General features: G+C 36.8%; 2 protein-coding genes across 4 annotated transcripts; both read left to right on the top strand.

Moving 5' to 3' along the window:
* Positions 1–2,177: 2,177 nt before the first annotated feature.
* Positions 2,178–14,691, top strand: LOC110376710 (serendipity locus protein delta). 3 transcript variants are annotated; one of them, XM_064039193.1, is made up of 15 exons: positions 2,178–2,920; positions 3,133–3,217; positions 3,320–3,526; positions 4,125–4,223; positions 5,256–5,354; positions 5,430–5,498; positions 6,475–6,598; positions 7,763–7,937; positions 8,210–8,335; positions 9,645–9,785; positions 10,147–10,479; positions 10,719–10,889; positions 12,165–12,290; positions 13,617–13,811; positions 14,283–14,691. In XM_064039193.1, exons 3-15 carry the CDS (start codon positions 3,499–3,501, stop codon positions 14,451–14,453), a joined length of 1,857 nt encoding a protein of 618 aa, XP_063895263.1. In that variant the 5' UTR covers positions 2,178–2,920; positions 3,133–3,217; positions 3,320–3,498; the 3' UTR covers positions 14,454–14,691. The 3 variants fall into 3 exon arrangements, with proteins under 3 accessions (XP_063895263.1, XP_063895264.1, XP_063895262.1); XM_064039192.1 differs by lacking the exon at positions 3,133–3,217 and having other exon boundaries at positions 2,270–2,286; positions 2,558–2,920; XM_064039194.1 differs by lacking the exon at positions 3,133–3,217 and having other exon boundaries at positions 2,193–2,286.
* Positions 14,692–15,092: 401 nt separating this feature from the next.
* Positions 15,093–21,402, top strand: LOC110376689 (H/ACA ribonucleoprotein complex non-core subunit NAF1). Its single transcript, XM_064039191.1, has 5 exons — positions 15,093–15,667; positions 17,439–17,602; positions 18,490–18,596; positions 20,375–20,511; positions 20,653–21,402. Exons 1-5 carry the CDS (start codon positions 15,285–15,287, stop codon positions 21,260–21,262), a joined length of 1,401 nt encoding a protein of 466 aa, XP_063895261.1. The 5' UTR covers positions 15,093–15,284; the 3' UTR covers positions 21,263–21,402.
* Positions 21,403–21,422: the final 20 nt, after the last annotated feature.

Raw genomic sequence — 21,422 nt, 5'->3', positions numbered from 1 at the left:
GAACTGGGTCGGGCGCATACTTGTAGTACGGTACCTCAAGGTCTAGGTACAAGGTTGTATTGCAGAGCAAGCTGCTGGTGGATAATCTTGGCCACTTGGTTATGTCGTAAGCACATAATTATTATTTTTACACCAGAACCATAATATAGTATTTAAATACCTCGTCCCTCCCACTCACCTCCTTTTATTTAGTTTAATTTGAAAATGCAGAATCCTACTAATATTATAAACGCGAAAGTTTGTATGTATGGATGTATGGATGTTTGTTACTCTTTCACGCAAAAACTACTGAATGGATTTTAATGAAACTTTGCAATAATATAGCTTATACATCAGAATAACACATAGGCTACAATTTGTAAACATATTGTTCGAAATAGGTACTAAACCTGCGCAGACGAAGTCGCGGGCACCAGCTAGTGAAGAATAAAATAGTTATTAGCTGGCTAGAGATATGTATACCCTTAGTCTAAACATGGTTTAAATAAACCAGGGGTTACACACCAGTTCCATACATTGACACATGTAGATGTTGAAAATAAGTTGAAAAAATATCAACGGAATTAAAAGGTGATAATGATAAATAATCACTATTATTGAATTATTAAGGTACAATCATTTTGCGTAGGTACTTAATTCTCATCATTTAACAATAGCAAGGAATTGTTTTCGTTTAACAATAAAGTGATAGCCCCAATAGCCTATTGGGGCTACCCGCAGTATTGTTAAGCTAAGTGGAACTGGCACTTGAACTCGAAAACGAAAATGATGCGTCCGATCCGAGGATGCTGAAAGGTTTCTTCGTTGATCCTTATGTTGATGCCGGGCGCACATCAATTTACGGTTCAGTTTTTTTGACCTTTCCTGCAATTTCTTCGTCATCTTCGGTGTTTAAGCGCGTGCGCTTTCCCATTGTTATCAAAATGTTCAAAAAACTTTTTAATGCGCGTCGGCAAGAGAACACGTGCGAGTTGGCGGAGCACTGAGGTGTGAATGAGGACAGAATGACAGCAGCAGAGCAGCTATTAAAAAAAAAATCGGGTGTCTTAAAAAATTCAGTGCAGATGGCGACACCGACGTATATACTACATGTAATCTTCTTCTTATATATAAAAAAATGAATTGATGTTCGTTAGTCTCACTAAAACTCGAGAATGGCTGGACCGATTTGGGTTATTTTGGTTTTAAAATGTTCAGGATGGAAATGAGGTCCAGGGAAGGTTTAAACGATACGAAGTTTGTTGGGTCAGCTAGTCTTATATATAAAAATGAATTGCTGTTCGTTAGTCTCACTAAAACTCGACATTGACTGGACCGATTTAGCTTATTTTGGTCTTAAAATGTTTGTAAAGGTGCAGGGTGTTTGTCGGGAAAATCTTCAAAACAGCATTTTTCTATTTCCCAAACGTTTTCTAAATAAAATGGAGAGTCAATGTGTAATCTATTACCGCTGCATAAAGTTCAAATTGGCGTGCGCGTTGGAGAATCTAATATCGCGTTCTGAAACTCAACAAACGCGACATAATGAGGGTTTTCTAAAATGGCGTCCACCAGGTGGCAGCACCGAGTCGTCAGGTCCAGGTAACTGTCAAAGTGCTTATCTTTACTATGAATAGTGAACGATTTTAGTGTTTTTTTTATTTTATAATTAAAGCACTGCATTATTGTTTTACTATTGCGGTTGAGTAAATAAAAAAAAGTAAATCATATTGTGTTAACAAAATTTTCAACAAGCTTTTCCTTAGTACCAGTGACTTTTGCACCCTCTCTCTTAGCTCAATTTTTAGTTCGGAAACCTTATTCTGACCGTAGTCCATAATAAAATCAATAACACTTCCAATATAACAGAATTTCAATAAACAATAAGTTCGGCACCTACAATTCCATACTATTTGACAGCTGTTTGGACCTGACGCATACGAAGCGCCGCCTGGCGGCAGAAAAAATATCGAAAACCCTCGCATAGTCTCAAAATACATAGAACATAAATAGTGGTCGGCTTCGAGAAACTCAATTTTAACTAACTTTAGTTGTTAATCTGTCCGATTATTATTTAATAAGACTATATAGAAATCGAAAGATAAATTTTAAGTTTTGTCACAAATTAAATTATCAATCTTAAGTTAAATTTCTGAACGCAATCATAATATTTGACATTAGATTTGACAACCAACTAATATGTCAATATACCCAAACATCAAACATAACCTCAATATAAATAAACACAAACTTTACGTTTCTTTGCACCGTTTAATTTTTCCGCGTACACAACTCAAAACATTTGAGGTATTTTAATATACCACAGAGTACATTATACTATAGGACAATATACTTACGCACCCTAAGTAATAATTTTCCAAATTGTCTGACTAGATCCAAAGATATCCACAACGTCACAAACTTTACTTCTTTTGTTAAGATAAATGGTCACATCCACAACACAACCTTGATCAATGAATCTATGCGACTGCTAAGTGGTAATCCTAATTATACTGTCACGTGAAAGAATGCACCTACGGGATAGTAGTATTTTGACGATTCTATATTACCCACGCAGACGAAGTTGCGGGCAACAGCTAGTCTAATATAGAAGTACAAAACCCCGAAGTATAAGGCCGGCTCCACACGTTGGTACCAACGCTCGTTCCAACGTTGGACTGCAAAGTCGGTCGGTCGGTTGATTTATATTAGGCCGGGGCGTGCCGTGTACGTGGCTCGTACGGGGCACGGACGTGAAACGTGACATACCGGCCGGACGGGCCACGGCCGGGCCGTGTCCGGGCTTTTACTTTATAAATCATCCCTAATCGTTTTTTTGCGACCCGGACGCTTGCTACTTTTGTGCTGTTTTATTTGCGATATAGACGCTTGTGATTTTTGTGCATCATGCCTAAACGGTGTGCATTGGGATGTTCAAACTGTAAGTACAATCATCATCAAAATAATTATGTCGGTATTTGAGTAGCCCACCAGCAAACTTTTTTGCTATAGTGGCAGTTTTTTTCTATTTTTTAAATAAGTAGGTACTTTGATCTGCATTTTGTCAAAACATACTCTTGTTCTTCCTGCCATGTTCCTTAGATATTTGGGTCGGCTGTTAGTTGTCATACTTACATCCGCTTCATCTTTCAGGCTCCCTCTGATATAGTAATTTCAACAATTTTAACATTCGCCAAGCCCGCTGATTGACATTATAAGGAGCACCCTTTGGCTTTGAGTATGTCAATATGTATTGATATAAATGATTGCTAAGGGAAAGTAGTTTTAGATCTTAAAACTTATCAAGATAAAAATTAAAGTCATCTATCATTTTTTGCAGACCACTCCTACCATAGATTTCCGCACCCAGAAAGGAATCCTGACCGTTTTAAGGCTTGGGTTCATATTGTTGGTGGGAAGTTCGATAGTCCTGCTGATTACGAACTGTATCGGAAGAAGGTTATTTGTGATATCCATTTTACAGACAGAGATAGAGTCCGTAACAACCGCTTGAATTTTATGGCCGTGCCCTCACTTCATCTTCCTGGTAAGATTTACATAAATATTAGTTACAATAAATTATAATAAATTACTGGGCTGAAGTTGATAAAATCCCAAACAAATCAATCCAAAAATTCAAATCAAACAAAGATCAAAAATAAAGGAAATCATCTTCATTCATCAATCATGGAATTTTACTCATTTTTTTAAAGAAATAAAAATATGGTGCCAGGCGTTCAAAAATTGATCGTGGTTATGTGTAACATGGCTTTATTTTTAAAGATCTTATTATGTATCAGTGCTTAGAATTACACTTAACATACACTCTTTCGAAGTTGTGGTGGCCTAGTGGGTAAAGAACCCTTCGAGTATGAGGGTGTGGGTTCGATTCCAGGGTCAGGCAAGTACCAATGCAACTTTTCTAAGTTTGTATGTACTTTCTAAGTATACTTAGACCCCAATGGCTGATAAAAAGGTGAAGGAAAACATCTTGAGGAAACCTGGACTATAAAGTCTGAAATCACCAACCCGCATTGAGCAAGCGTGGTGATTAATGCTCAATCCTTCTCCATGTGAGAGGAGGCCTGTGCCCAGCAGTGGGACGATAAAAAGGCTGTAACAGTATACACTCTTTAATTTTTCAGGCCAGTCTGATAATGTTGGTTCTTCAGAGCAAGTTTTTCTTGCACCTGAACATATAAATGAAGAAAGCAGCCTCACAATATTGAAACAAATGCAAATAGGTACTTGCATTATATTAATTCTAATTATTTATGACTTGCATGTTGTTTGTATGTACATAAATAATGTAAAGCTGGGTACTCACTTAGCAGTGTAGCACGTAACGTATCAGATACGGTATCAAATGAGTACGTAGGCATGAGCCCGCTGCGAGCCGCTCGCGCGTGGAGCGGTGTAAGCTCGCAGTGACCCGCCGAGTGGCGGTTTCACTGTGAACACAAAGGCGGCTCGCAGTGTGTTCGCGGACGGCGTCACGACCGCTTGTGTAGTGAGTACACATGCGCTAGCTTGACCTCCAGTTGAACACTATTGAAATGTCCACTTATCGCTTGAGACTTTATATCCATTACTAAACTGTTAGGACGATTTAGATTAGGACGGTTAGGGCTTTTATCCAAATCCAAACTAATATTATAAATGCGAAAGTAACTCTGTCTGTCTGTCTGTCTGTCTTTCTGTCTTTCTGTCTGTCTGTCTGTCTTTTCTTCACGCCTAAACTACTGAACCGATTTGTGTGAAATTTGGTACAGACATAGTTTGAAACTTGAGAAAGGACATAGGATAGTTTTTATTACAAAAAAAAAAAATAAAAATAAAATTATTCCGGACATATAGCGCCATCTATTGGTCAAATCAAAAATCTGCTGGTAGTCACTATTCCACGCGAACGAAGTTGCGGGCAAAGGCTAGTATTTATCTAAAATATTATACATGAATTTGAAAGCAGCACTAGCCACCATTTGATACATGTTGTCGGCGTGACGTCGTTGCGAGCACAGCGGATCCGGCAGCTCGTAGCTAGATATGTGGAGGTCTGTGGACGAGCCGTACCCACTTGCAGGTTGATACCGTATCTGATACGTTACGTGCTACACTGCTAAGTGAGTACCCAGCTTATGACTAAAACAGCTGGGCAACGCTGCAAATAGTGTGGTGTTTAATAGAATCTTGCTCAGACCTGAATTGTGATTTACGAATATCTTCCTATGTTTCTGTGCTTAGCAATATGCTTAAAACTTATTTTCTTATTTCAGACAAGTTTGATAAAGTTGGTTCTTCAGAGAGAGTTTTTCTTGTACCTGAACCTCTAAATCAAGAAAGTAGCCATGCTATATTAAAACCGTCACTCACAGGTACTTATTATTTATGTTCAGACATAAAAGTGTTAAAGGTCAATATTTCTCATGAATATTTTTCTCACATTACAGATAACTCTGCTAGACCGATATCATCAGAACACAATTATTGCCAGAAGAAGGCAACAGATAAATACAAAAGTAAGTCATTTTTATATTGTCAGCTGCTTTAGCAAAGTGAGCGCATTTCAAGAGAAACACCATACTAACTAAAAATCAATTGGCTGTAATTTTGGTAATGTTGAACAAACAGGGGCCCGACTCTCCTAAGTTAATAATGTCAAAATCGAATAGAAATCGAATCACAATATGATCGTAATAGCAGTTTTAACCATATCGGGCATTCTGCTACTAATAAAAGACCAATCGTATTTGATTGACATTTGATTGGTGTGCGATTGGTCTGCTATTGTGGTGATTTTGGTCTATTATACGGTAGTTTGATCTATAATAATATTGCAATAGTTAATCATTTGCAGACAAAATGATTCATTTGAATGACAGAAAAGGATAAAAACGTTTATTTCAAAGAAAAAATAGCGGAATGCCACATACGTTTCAATCGTAATCGAGTCGGGATTGGATCGCAGTCGAACGTGAATCGTATGTTGCTTAAGTAAAATTAGGAGAATTGGGCCCCTGGGCCCCGATTCTCCTAAGTTAATAATGTCAAAATCGAATAGAAATCGAATCGCAATATGATCGTAATAGCAGTTTTAACCATATCGGGCATTCTGCTACTAATAAAAGACCAATCGTATTCGATTGACATTTGATTGGTGTGCGATTGGTCTGCTATTTTGATGATTTTGGTCTATACGGTATTTTGCTGTATAATCATTTTGCAATCGTAAATCATTTGCAGACAAAATGATTCATTATTGAATGACAGAAAAGGATAAAAACGTTTATTTCAAAGAAAAAATAGCGGAATGCCACATACGTTTCAATCGTAATCGAGTCGGGATTGTATCGCAGTCGAACGTGAATCGTATGTTGCAGGAGAATTGGGCCCCTGATGAATACTTCATACGTCTTTCTCCACCGACCATGACCAAACAACAGATAATATTAGCTTATTTTGAAAGTACATTTTTTTAAACGGTTTTATTTTCAGGACCACAGGGCCGGGTGTTTCCGTCATTGTGGTTAAACAAGTTACGAACAGCAAGGAGGCAAATTAAAACCTTGCAGTGTAATTTAATGAGAACAAAAAAGAAAAATGAAAGCCTTCAAATGAGGTTAGCCAATGCTGAAAAATTTTCGAAGGATGTTTTATTAATAAAACTGACTAATAACATGACGGTAGCAGCAAACATTTTTACAAAAATGCAGTACACACAGACAAAAAAGAAGCCTTCCGGACGCAGATTCTCATTACAAGAAAAAGTGCTCTTACCCGATATATTACTTTCCTCTATGGTCTAAACATTATTCTTTAATTTTGATGATATATCGTAAGAAAGATTACGCTCAGCATAAAAATATTTGTCATTACTAGAAAAATATACATTTGAAGTGGCGAAAAGGGGGCGTTTTGGGGGCTGTCTTTTGTTTTTGAAGTTCGAAAAGGGCTGATTTATCAGCCTAATTTGAATAAACGTTTATGAGTTTGAGTTAATCCGCAAAATGCTCGTCATGTGCAAAAGCTTAAAGCTAATCCGCTGATATTATAAAAAATAAAATCTTTCCTTTTTTTATGAAACGTGGAAAGAGGAACGGGATTTTTTCCGATGTCTACTGTCAATGTCACTTTCATAAAGTGACAAACTGACAATGACATTATCAGTATATTTACTGATTGATGTCCGTCCCAATTTTCTTGTTTGTTATTATAATTGTTGTTATAATTATTTCTACTTAATGTATAGCTTTATAAAAGTAGAGTAACACGTATTTCTAACATAATAATGGTGACATACTGCTGTGTACAAGATTGCGGTAACAATAGTAACAAAACTAGGAAAGATTCTACTTCTGTTATATCGTTTCACTCGTGAGTGTTGTTTTGATTGAAATTAATTAATTAACGATGCTTTAAGATAAATAATATTAGAGTTCATTAATAAACTGCTCTCCTGGGTGCCGTAATATAAAGCACTAGTCGATTTCCCTTGGTTCCACTAGGGTCTAGAGCCTCATGTGAACTACGACCCTTACCGCGTATAAATACAGGCTATGTGTTACTGAATGAATTTTTCAAATCGGTTCTGTAGTTTCAGAGCCTATAAGGTACAACACTCTTTCCTCTTTATTGTCTTTGATTCGAGATATACATCGATTGTAGTGTATTACAAGTGCCCTACTTTTATTTCTAGTTACATTTGAATATGTACAGTTTTATCCATCAGTTCGTCCCTGTATTAATTAGTTTATATTAATTAATTAAACCAATTCCTTCTTAGACTGCCTTCGAATCCAGAGTTGCGTGCAAAATGGTTGAAAGCCGTCGGCCGCCCAAACTGGACAGTTCCCAGTTACGCTAGAGTATGCAGTGTGCACTTTGATCAGGATCAAATAAATTATGATGGCCATAGAGTAAGGCTTAAAGATGATGCTGTTCCTCTTAATCTCTTGCCAGTAAGTTTATTATATTTACTATCTTTTGCTTGAGGTTTTACATGCTTTCTGATGAATGTAATTACTGCATAAGTATGTTATACTGATGAATAAGCTCTTGTACTGACAAGTTTCATCAAAATCCATTCAGCTGTTTGTCCATAAAGACATAAGAAAAATTATTTTAGTGTGATTAATAAAGGAAAATTGATTGAGTAAGATTAAAGACAATTATTTTACCATTCAGATAATAAGTTTTTATGGAAGGTACTTATTAGGTTATATCTTTTCAGTCAAATTCTAATTTTGAAGCTTCTGATGTGGAAGCGTGCAGAATCTGCTTGGCCACAGACATCAAGTTGTACAGTCTACAGGGCACATACCTGGCCACTTGTATGCAAGCTCTAGTTGGAATTTCTGTAAGAATATTTTTTACTATTTGGTTTAACATTTTTTTGTAAATCTTAACTTTTTTCTAAATCTATATATTATATAAAAATGAATGGCTTATGTTTAACTGATCACCAGATATAGTAACAAACAGCAGACAAAAATAGTAAATGATCACCAAAATGAAACTCGCATTTTAATGTAAAACTATCACCAAAGTTTTAACACTTTGCTATCCTATTTAAGTGAAATTACTCCAAAATAAATCATGCGTAAGCCAAAAATAGTAAATGATCACCAAAATTAAACCACCATTTTAAAGTAAGATTATAACCAAAGTTTTTAAATTCTGCTATCCTATTTAAGCAAAATGAGTCCAAAAAAATCATTGTTATCCCAAAAGTAGTAAATGATCACGAAAAGTAGTAAATGATCATCAAAAAAGTTTTTACATCTTGCTATCCTGTTTAAGTAAACTGACTCCAAAAAAATAAGTTCGGCCTGATAAAATAAATGTAATAACATTATGGGGACCCTTTTCCTGCACTAGCGTGGAAAATTGTCTATTGCATGCCTCTAAACAGTGCGATAAGAGTGTATTGAGAAACACATTCTTCTTCTTCTTTCTCCTGCCCTGTTCCCAATTTTACTTGGCGTCGGCGCAATATGTCATTTTCTTCCATTTTCCCCTGTCACTCGTCATACTGACATTCACATTCACACATTCACGGCATGCATTGCAAGCCGGACACAACTTAATATGGCATCATAATACTTTATTTGGTAATAAGCCTACATTTTATGGCAATCACAGTGACTTATTTAGGCAAAAATAATACATTAATTTGGTCGTCAAGAGTTGGTGATCATTTACTAAATTTGGTGGTCGAATACAATTTAAAGTGAAGTCGTGACTAAAATAGCTGGTACTATTACATTTTTAGACTTTATTTTTCTGGTGTTCAGTAGATATTTCTGGTTGCAAAACTTAGGGTATCAAAGCATTTTATGGTGGTCATTATATTTGTTCCCAAAATGAATCCCCTATATCCCTTGGTCACTCCGTCACATGTTGGCTGGCGATGTTGGATGGCTTGAGCGATTAAACTGAAAATGTTTTGTCATATATGTATATGTTTGTGTAATATATATCACTCAATGTGAAAGTATAGCGCCTGATATTATTTTTAATGCTATGCACAACAGTAAGAAAATTGAAATGATACTCCTCTATGTAAAAGAATAGCTTGGTGTTCAAAATAGATTAAACAGTACCTACTTAATATTCAGAGATAGAAATATGTATAAAAGCTAATGACATATTAATAACTTTTTCAGCGAAAAGGCTTGGGTATAGAAGGCTTGCCACAATTTGTCTGCTGCCTCTGCACACCAGCTCTAGTAAAATGCAAGAAACTCATAGAACAATGCTCAAAATCACAGAACATACTTTTGGATATATTTAACAAGCATGGAGAGGTATGTATCTCTTACTGACTAAACCCACCATGTTCCTTATTAAGCCCTTTATAGAAAGCCTGGCAAGCTTTGGCCCTGGTGGGCCCTACTGGGGTTTGCTAACACTCTTTGAGGAGCGCGAGGAAACACAGAGGCCGTAGACAGGGGGGGATGAGAGGTGCGAACTCCAGGCGCTCCGCCGTCTCCTTCCCTAGCATGACGGCTTCGCAGAAGGAGGCTATGGCTTCCTATTCCCTCTCACCCCCGCTGATACCCAACAATCCTTTTTGTGCAGGGACTCTCACAATTTTTTGTTATAAATAACATAAGATTTGACGAGATCTAGATGTTCTTATACTATTAAAATATGTATTTTTTTCAGGTTAGCGAAAGGCTGATCAAGGAACAAACCAGTACCCAAAATAAGGCTAAAGAAAATGAACAGTCATTTGAAAATAATTACCTTATTAAGATCGAAACAGAATCAAAACTCCTAAACAATGATTATGATGATGAAGATTTGTATTTTGAAAATGATGAAGATTCTAATACATATATTTACACACAGATCGTTGAATCTAAGGAATATAAGATGGAAGAAAATGAGGACGATGAAATAAGTGATGTTCATGAGACTGAAAAGACCACTGTTTGTGAAGACACGGTTAACAGCAGTACTGATAAAGATTCAAGTTTAAACAGACGGGATGACAAAGTAAGATTTTTGTTGTTCTAATACCTTCTGCTACGCCAGCTCAGCAACCTATTTATTTATCTAGCTAGGCAAACCAACATCATATTTAAAAAACATGTATAGTTGCTTAGTTTCATATGCACGTGCTTATAGTGTAAATATGTCACTTACAGGTATGCACACCATTTACCTATTTGTCATACTAGGGCAAAAATTAGGCCATGTTCGACTCCTAGTTTTAAGCTACCCCCAAATTTCAGCCGAGCACCAAGTCTACCCAAGTTATAAGTCCTGGCAACATCTGCAGGCGATGTGGTGAGGAGTTCTCATCATTCAGAGACATGATGAGTCACATGAAGGCGCAGCACCCGCGTCCCAGGCTGCAGCACCCGTGGAGGGGAGATAAGCCCTATCCTTTGCCTTGTGAAATTGTGAGTATGGGCTCTTAGTGTTAGGGACAGCCCAGACAATGAATTAAATAGGGTTGTTTCCAATTTTCGGAAATCTATTTAGATAGCTTCTAAATAATTTTAAGATCACCCTCTCTTTCATTTTTCGTCTCAAATCTTTTTATTTTTTATGTATTACATTTTTTTCTATTTCTCTTAAAATATTGCTCGGAAAACGCTAGATCACGTGACTGTGACGTCAATGTCTCTGTTCATTCCTTTACATTTTAAAGCACATCTAACGAGAAAAAACTTACATACCAACTAATGGATTTCTTAATTTTTATAATGTATTTTTATAAAATAGCTACAAAAACTATAATATTTTATACATATAAATTATTTTTATACATTTGCACAAAAATAAAATACCTCAAATGTTTTGAGTTGTGTACGCGGAAAAATGAAACGGTGCAAAGAAACGTAAAGTTTGTGTTTATTTATATTGAGGTTATGTTTGTGTCCGCGTTCAAAAAGATTTGATGCTTTTTCAAAAAACTTAAATTAAATGAATGTCTACAAGGTTTGTGTTGTGCGAGACTGGAAATACGACCATTAGTGCTCCAAATAAACTGTTCATCCACGTTCCGCTGAAAAATCTTGGTTATTGGCAAAGAATTAAGCGACCATAGAAGAGTGTAGACTCTTGGCAGATTGGAACTATAAGCTTTCATAAATCCTTTCTCCATAATTCTTTAGCAGTTGTATCACTTAAATGCAATTAACACACAGAACTTCACAAGCAAATAAACAAAACATTAATTCTGAGGTTATTTCGATATATCTGTCACAGAGAGAATGACGTCATCGGTCTCTTCTCGTCGTTTTTAATGGCGTGACGTCATAGGCTCTAAATTAAGATTTCATGAATTATTTAAAAAATATATGGTCAGTTATAAATAATATGATATAGCTTATCGTGTTTCTAGTTTTGTGAACTTTCGGTGCATTTATTTATTTTTAACTAAATGAATACTAGGAAACAACCCTATTGCGCAATTTTAAGAATTGTGTGATCAAATGAGTTAATATTAAAGTTTCTCAATGATTTTAGCGACTTACATTTTTATTGTAATAATGAGACGTGATTTTATTTTCTTTTGTGGCCCCTTTCGATTTCAACTTAAAAATATCTAGATTTATTATATTTTAAGTACCTATTGCAGGGATAGATGTCTGTCATTAGTTTTTTTTTTTAACTTATTTTATAACGTGACCGGAATTTAATTGCTATTAATTTTTCTCTTTTTTAACCAGTGTGCAGAAATAATGACGGGTCGCAAGAAGCACTGGCTGCACTTTCTGCGACAGCATCCGAAGCACGTGAACACATACCACGCGGTCATTGCGGCCGTCTGTGATACTTGCGGGAAAGGATTTCAGGTTACTTTAATTTATTTTTCTATACATATATAAAAAAAGAATTATTATTAAAAAAACAAAATACCCGACTGCACACTAAAAAAAGAGTAAAACAAGCCCCACAATAATATTGATCAATACAACTTTACTGAATATAATTTATAAATATTGATGGAAAGCATCGCAGGCGGGGACCAACAGAGGCTTATTTATAGTCATTTCGGTTGTGCACCATTTAGCAGAATTTTCGTTGGTGGCGGTCAAGGTGGTCCCCGCCTGCGATGCTTTCCATCAATATTTATAAATTATATTCAGTAAAGTTGTATTGATCAATATTATTGTGGGGCTTGTTTTACTCTTTTAGTGTGCAGTCGGGTATTTTGTTTTTAATAATAATTCTTTTATTTATAACTTTTAGCTGTTTTATTTAACGAAAATGTTGTAGATGTAGAAGACTATGTATATGTAAGTACCATTTTAAATTATTTCGACGACATTTGGCTTTAGATTACGAGTGATGTTACTCCGCAACATAAATTTACCGCCAATGCGACGTTCAAGACGATCAAGACGACGTTCATGCATTTGATCAAGACGACGTGATTGTATCGCCAAAAGAATCGCTTTTTGCTTGCTAACGCATGAGTTGCTTTGCGTTGACGCAGAATTAACATGTTCCCGTGGGAATTTTGAGAAAAAACGTATCCTATATTAATTACTCCCGTGATTGAAATGAATCTAATGATACCGCATACATATTTTTTTAAAGGGAAATTTAGAAAAAATATCCCGTGGGACTTTTAGGATAAAATGTATCCTATGACACTCCCGTAATCAAGACAAATCTAACGATACCTCATACATCAAAATCCATCAAGCCGTTTAGGCTACAGGAGGTCACAAAGGAACAGACATACATACATACTTACATACACTCGAAAAACATTACCCTCCTTCTTTGGCAGTCGGGTAAAAATCTGCTAAAATGAGGTAGTTTAAGGTGCCTTGCTGGGGAGGATGTTAATCTGTCATCCCAAGTTGCTTATGTGGTATCAGTTTATACTTGCAAATTCATTGTAGAAGCGGATGACAGAACAAGACATAGGTTGTATCCATCCAGCTAACAAGCTGGTAGCCGGCACAGGTCTACCGGTACTTATCGGCGATCACAATTATATTTATAAGCTAGAAGATTGAAGCAACCGGCAGCGAATGTAGCTTTTACCAAAATGGACAAAGGCTAATAATGGCTACCAGTTTTTATAGGCTACTTTTTATTCAGCTGCGGAAAGTAGTTCCCTCAAGACGCGAGGACACCAAGTGTACTTACATTTTTTTCTTTGACAGAATTCAACAAAACTCCGCGTCCATCAAATGCGTCACCGCAGCCCGACGCTGCAATGTGAGAGTTGTCCGCGCCTCTTCTACGACAAGTACAAGTTGGCGCGTCACGCTCGCGTGCACAGCGCGGACAAACCGCACGTCTGTCGCACGTGTGGGAGGGCCTTTAAGCAGCAGAGTAACTTGGATAGGCACTATAAGGTCAGTTGAAGAAAAAGCTACAAAATAAACCTACTAAATCCCTACTAATATTATAAATGCGAAAGTAACTCTGTCTGTCTGTCAGTTACGCTTTCACATCTAAACCACTGAACTAATTTTAATAAAATTTGGTACAGAGATAGAGTTGACCTTGAGGAAGAACATAGGATAGTTTTTATCCCGGACTTTTGAATAATTCTCTTGGAAACGCGATATAACCGAACTCTACGCAGGCGAAGCCGCGGGCGGAAGCTAGTGTTCCATAAAACAGTTAAGAGAAGATTTATAGTATTAAATAATTTCAATAAGTAAAACGTGCGAATAAAATACACACAGCCTTGTATCCAAAGTTGTTATCTTGATACCTATTGTACATTGTACATACATACTATTCATTGAAATAGGGAAATCCCCGGGCATAATGCTTCTTCATTCTAGATTACATGTTTTTAAAGTTTGTTTTTTTTGCAGGTTCATACAGACGTAGCTTCGTATAAATGTACAATTTGTAACAAAGCCTTTAAATACTCGTCGAGCAGAAACCTGCATATTCGCACCGTGCACCAAAATGTGAGTCACCCAACTAGGAAGAAAAGAAACAAATCCACAAATGATGATGATGATGATGCTGATGAGGCGTAAAAAATATGAAAAATCTATATATATGCCTTTTATTTATGTTAACGTCTATCTATACTAATAATAGCATATGTATTTACTAGTTAATGTGTGCAAAATGTTGATGTTGTTTTATGGGATAAGGGCAGGAGGATGATGATGTTTTATATGTATAACTTCCTGTTACTTTTTTATACATAATTATGTAGTATCGTTTGTTTTCCCAAATATAATAAAATAAGAGAATACAGAGTAAACATTTTTTGTTTGTTTGTTTATACCCTAGGGGCTCCGAAACTACTGAAACGATTTGAAAAATTCTATCATATAAAGTTGCCCTTTCTCCGATTAACATAGACTTGATTTTGTCCGGGCATGGGAATATATTCCTCTGGAACGTAGGTGAAAATATGGGGAAGGGAATATAATTTGGCCATATAAGCGTTTAATAAAGCATTCGTTTTCTAACCGAATGTAATATATTTAGCATCATCCTTGGCATTTTAGGACATATTATTTTAATTTGGAAAAGCAGTACACGCTGTACACGTGTCTAACTAACTTTAGAAAACAAAAAAAATATTAAGGTCTGAAAAGACGAGTGTTCAAAGCGACTCTAGTCTCTACATTTTGCAGTTTTCCTGAGTGCGTAATCTGTGCGTAAAAATGTCATTTGTCATTTTGCTGCGATAATCGCTTCACCACTTTTGTTTTCTTGTCGCAAAATAATCCCGATTGAGTTCACGTGTTCCAATAAGTTAGCAAAAACTTAGTTGCGGGATCGATAAACTTAGTAGCTTGTAGTTAGATAACAATTAGGTTGTGGTACATGTGTGTACAGTTGCCGTCACAACAATGGAAAACCTTGATCGTAGCAATAACAAGAACGTGTCTCTCAGTTTGATAGCAGAATACGGGGGTTCAGATTCCGATTCGGATGATACAGAGACCCGTTCGAACGACAATACAACTGATTCTGATGCCGCAGACCTTACGGAGATGGTGTTGAAGAATAATATAATAAACGCGTGCGCTCACGGGCCTCTGTCGAGGCCGAGCGGCCGTGACGAAGCGGATGTCAGTAGGCACATGATAATCGACAGTGCGGAGAGTGGCGTGGTGGAGTACGAGGTGACGGAGTACCGTGATGCGGACAGCGACTCCGACAGTGAGTCCACGAGCGCCTCCAGCGACAGCGATGTGGACTCCGTCAAAGACATTGAGGAGGTCTCCAGCGGGTTAGTACCTCTTTTCTTATACTTTATGGTACTCTTTTGCTCAAAGGCGAGCTTCTTTATAGCTTTAAAAACTTTACATGATTTTAAAGTATTTTAGACTTTTATCAAGTTTAAGAAGAGGTAAGGTAGGTAGAGGATGATTATAATTTTTTTAGTAGTTGAAGGTATGATGAAATTTTGTTACATAGGTCTTTGATTCCATCTCTAGAAATAACCTTGATAAGAATAAAACAATTCTATCTGTAGAACTTGTAATTAGATATTAGTATTAATTGAATTAATAGATTGCAAATACATTATGACATCCAGTTAGCACAGCAGGATTCTGACTAACGGGGAGAAATGTATATACCGGATGAAACCAGTTACATCATAACTTATTGCTGTGGATATGTTATTGGATAGTGCTATAAAAACTTATTTATTTAATTTCTTACTAACTGTTCCCTGCGGTTCCGCCTGTGTCCCAAGGGAACTCCTTCCTGGTCTATGGTAAAAATTGGCCTCACTCAGGCTGTAGACTAATGTAAACTAATTTTTATTTAAATTGGTTTAGTAGCTGGACAGACAGCCACGTAATTTTGTTTTTATGATATTAGTAAGGATTCATGTTATTTAAACAAATGGCAATGGCCTCTATAATGCATTTTAATAAAACTTAATAATTTTATCCAAAAATGTATATTTATTAAAATGCTTATACCCTCTACTAAATTATAAAAATATGAATGGCTTATACTAAAATAATTGTTATTTCTTGCATCTTCTTGATAATAAATGTTATTCACACTGTTTACCAACTCATTTGATAGCAGATTCATTTAAAAATTTCATGCAAATGGATTTAGTAAAGGGTCAATTTGTACCCATTTCTTAACGTTGCTCAAGAATGATGAAACATTGTAATTCAAACCTTTATGTTGGTGACTGTATAACTTGCTACATTTAAATTGTGGCAAACACCATATTCTCCCTGGATTCGTTTTTGGCTGTGATAGAATAAACTAAAGTACTTGTCAAGAGGTTTCATATGACAAAGTTTTATCACTGTCAAGCAATTTTGAAATTGGATACATACATTGCTACAAAAGTGCCCATACTCCTTTACATCAGAATCCTAATAAACAGACGGATTCCATGGATTTACAACAATAGTTAGGATTAAATTATATAAAATGTATAATAATGTATTAATTTATTCTAAATCAACATTGTAACAATAGCAAATAAGAGATAACACAATTGCATGTTGACTTTATGTGAGTTTATCACTGTTTGAATGTCATTGTTGTCGGCTAAATTGATTAGGTATCAAGCTAATGGCTTTGTTGCTAGTATTTGCAAGTTTTTTATGAGATGAGAATAGATTTAAGAAATCCAAACACATGTGGTAACTCTGTCTGTCTATCTGTTTGTACGCCGCTCTCTCACGGCGAAAACTGAAACTTTTAAACTGGTAAAAATTACTGAACTGTTTTAGATGAAATTGGGTACACAGATAATCTAGCTAGACCTTGCGAAAGGTCAGAGGCTACTTTATATTTTTCTTAAGACATGGGTGGAACTTCGGGTAATTGTTACTAAACTATATGCCAATGTAGCATATCTTATCTAAAGTATGAACCATATTATACAGAATGAGGGTACATCAACAAAGAATAATCTAGTTATTAATAGTTAAAGTACTGGAAATCATAAATTGGAATATAATAGTATCTTAACTTAATCACCTACTAAATTAAATAATAAAACTTTAACACATTATTTTCAGAGATGAATTCGAAGGCCAAAACAAGACAGGAAAGCCAGAGACGCCCAAAGTGAACGGTGAAATGGGCTTGGATGACCTGCCTCCCATAGAAGATCTTGCCATCAGCCTGCCAGCTCAGGAGACCACCAAGATCGGAACCATTGCCAGCATAGTTGATAGATTAGGTAATTATAGAGTTATTATAAAGATTTAAATAACATTAATAATTTGCATTTTCATGTACATTCTGAGGAATAATCCATCCTGCAGTTTTAGCTTAAAAGAATATATCTAACATACCCACATACTTAGATCCTTACAAACTGTTGGAACCCCAAAATCTATACAAATTTTATAAATCTTTTGAAAGTTTATTTGCTTGAACGCGCTAAGAACTCTCATTGTAGAACTCCGGGAAACACTAAGTAAAGATAAAACCCTTACTCAATCCTAACCCCATACCTATTATTTATATCATAACACAACATACTTACATACCTAATTTTTTACTTATGTATTCCCATTTGTCATCGATTCTCTCGTCTCGCGGTACGCATCGCGTACAAGTCACGGCTCCTGCCCTTGATCGCTTGAGCTTTTTTCACGACCTCCATTGATTTCCGCATGGTTTTTGTAATCGATAGCGAAACGACCTTTCTCTGAACGAGTTGATTTAACGGTTTAACCGATTAAACCTTTTTTGGGTTATGTGAGTCAAACGAATAGTGAAGATGTTATGTTAAATGCCATTTGAACATCTTTGGCAGTTATTACGGGTAGTCAGAAGCCAGAAAGTCTGACAACAAGTCTTACCAAGGGGTATCAACCCCATGTAGGTCTCAGGTCTTCAACTAGGTTGACGAGATCAGATAGGCAATCGCTCCATGTAAAACACTGTTACTCAGCTACATTTACTTAGACTGGAAGCTGACTCCAACACAGTTGGATAAACTCACGCAGTTGATGAAATTGTGATTCCTATTATAATGAAATTGCCTTTGAATAAGATAATTCAAAGAGAATGTACCTAATATTGAATTACACAATAAATAATGTCTTTTTTCTTTCACAGTTATAGTTCGTGCACTGCCCGAGACCCCGGCGGTGGACTTGGACAGCGTACTGTTCTTAGATAATGGCGCCAAAGCTTTAGGCAGAGTCTTCGATGTTTTCGGCCCTGTAAGTATTCATTTTCATTTAAAAAACATAGTAACTTCCGTCAGCGCTTTCACTCGCGTTCCGTTGGAATTACTTCGCGCAGGGTAGCCTATAGGCTTCCTCAATAAGTGAACTATCTAACACTGAAATAATTTTCGAAATTGGCCCACTAGTGTTCAAACAAACAACTTTGTAATATAATGGCAGTGTCTATAAACGGGATTTCCATGAAAAATACATTGTTCTTTGGGAAATAAGATGTATGACATGATAACTGCGTCTAAGTGCTGCGAAGTAGTGCTGCCTTATTAAAAACGTAAATATAGGATCAAAACATCGTGCTGTCATAATACATGGTGTTAAACCAACTTTCGCGAATTCGTGCGTGCAGCAATTTTTGCGTGAAAGAGGTTACTCCATTTACTAACTTTTGGAGGTTCATTCGTTGACCTAAATATAAACCACTAATAGGTTTTTAGTTCACGCATGACGCAGCTTAAATTGTGATCCAAATACTTTTTTCTGTCGTTCTTTTAAGCACTATTCTTTGCCAACTTTACTTAATTTTGGCTTAATTTCAAACTTATTTGAACATTACAGTTACATAAGTGTAGGGTTCAAAAAACTGTAGGACATTGCCAATGTGTATGACATTTCAGAAATGGTAAAGTATAAAAATCTTGGCAGTCACCCAGAACAATAATTTTAAAATTTATTTGTTCTTTAAACTGCACTTTTATGTCTTCTAGCATGGTAATGGCAAATCATAACTCAAAAGGGGTAATTTTTAATCCCATAAATATGACATTCAACTGGAAAAACTGTGATGCTCTTTGAAGAATTCAAAACTCCACAATCATTAATTTGTTCAAACTTACTAGCAAAGCAGCACTTTTTGAAAGTCAACATTTATTTTCAAAAGACAGCCTTCAAAACGCCATTTCATCACTGTAGACGGGGAAATCACACAAATTGAATAGAATTAAAGCTAATTTTCAAACCTTGATGAGCCGTAACATTTTTCCGTGTCTCTAAAGGAAAGTTGTTTTCCCAACATGTAAATGAAAGGCGCCGTACCCTAAAGCCCAAATTCACCTGCAACATAAACGTTAGTTTTCTTAAAAAATCTGTTTCCTTTTAATCTTTACGTTTAATTTTCTAAACAGTTGTTTTAAGAAAAATGATTTTTTATGTTGTCGGTGCACTTGGGCCAAGACTACTAAAGTACCTCGATTATACAACATTACCCTTGAAGCATAATAAGTATCTAAACTGATATTTATTTATGAGTACATCAGAACGAATGAGATTTATTTTTATGGCCGCCTATTAACTACGATATTATCATAATGATATGCTTTAACAGTACTGTAAACAAATACGATGGTATGACACATTTTGAGGAAGTCTTTCTAACGATCATTATGAAGGTCCGTAGCTGAATACCTAAGTGTCTTTATGCTATAGTGAATCTAAAGATTAATATGCAAGGAAAAGTAGAAATAACACTAAGGAATAGTAACAATGCTACTTCTAATTGTGTGTATTTAGTTTTTAAAACCTCTTCGTTTTTTTATCCGGGTGTAGTTTGTTTTAAAACACTGGTAAGGCCATTGGGAAACTGTAGTTCAAAGCCCGGTTAGCAAATAGTTGCCTGCAGGTTGCAGTAGGCCTATTAAAACTTAATATAAACATAAATCTTTGAGTTGAGGCTATCTGCTAACTAGATGGAGGTTGCTTGTAACCAGTGTAACTGGCTACATTTTGGCAAAATTTCATGTATATTCTTTTACCCCCAGGTAACAGAGCCTCACTACTGCGTGCGGTTCAACTCGGCGGAGCACGTGCGCGAGCGCGGCGCGGCGGCCGGCGCCGACGTGTTCATCGCGCCGCGCACACAACACACCAACTATGTCTTCCTTGCTGAGCTTATGAAGTTAGTGTTATATACTTATTTTATAGGGAAAGTCCAGTTATTGGGTTTCCTTTTTGTATAGACAAATTATAAGGTCAAATCTTAGTTCCCATGTTTTCCATGATCTTGCATCAATATAACACTACTCACTTAATCTTTCAGAATAAAAGGCTCGGATGCTTCCTGGCTGCACGACGTGGAGCCTCCTCCCCATCAGATCGAGTACTCCGACGATGAAGAGGAACGGAGAGCCAACAGAGCGCGGCGCGAGCAGAGGAGGGCGCAAACTGAGGACTCCGAGGACGGAGAAACCTCCAAAAACGCCAGAAAACTCCCAGAGAGACGCAACCAAAGACCTTCAGAGTCCAGCAGCCGCTTCGGCAGCGGACCCAGCAGGGGCAGGAACCCCTTCGCTGCAGGATCTAGAAGAAATAATAACCCCAACGCATTCCCACGCGTGGGTAGGCCCTGGCCCAACAATATGGGGCTTAGGACTCCTCCCCCACACCCGAACAACGACCATGGAGCTCACGGGCCTTTCAGTGCACCTCCGAACTTCAATGGTCCGCCAATGTTCCCGCCGCCGTTCAACCCCTCCACTCCGCCGCCGTTCATGGGCAACATGTTCCAGTTCGGCGCGAGCAGGATGTCGGGCAGCCCCGTGCCTCCCTTCCGCCACAACGTGCCGGTGTTCGGCTCCAACTACTGCAGCGTCCCCGGCCCCCACCCCCAGTGGGTGAACAACGGCCCCCCACCGCCCCCAGGAACCTAATGCGCAACAATCTAATCGATAAGAACTATCTCATAATAATTAGTCGATAGTTAGTCCAGTAAAATGTCTAACAATACTAAAGTGTGGTTATCCAAAAATAAATTTATATTTATATGGAATAAACGATGATTATTACAGTATTCGGATGTTTTATTTTGCA

Source organism: Helicoverpa armigera, chromosome 18 (assembly GCF_030705265.1).
Source record: "Helicoverpa armigera isolate CAAS_96S chromosome 18, ASM3070526v1, whole genome shotgun sequence".
NCBI classification, from domain to species: domain Eukaryota; kingdom Metazoa; phylum Arthropoda; class Insecta; order Lepidoptera; family Noctuidae; genus Helicoverpa; species Helicoverpa armigera.
This window is presented reverse-complemented; position numbering and strand designations above follow the sequence as displayed.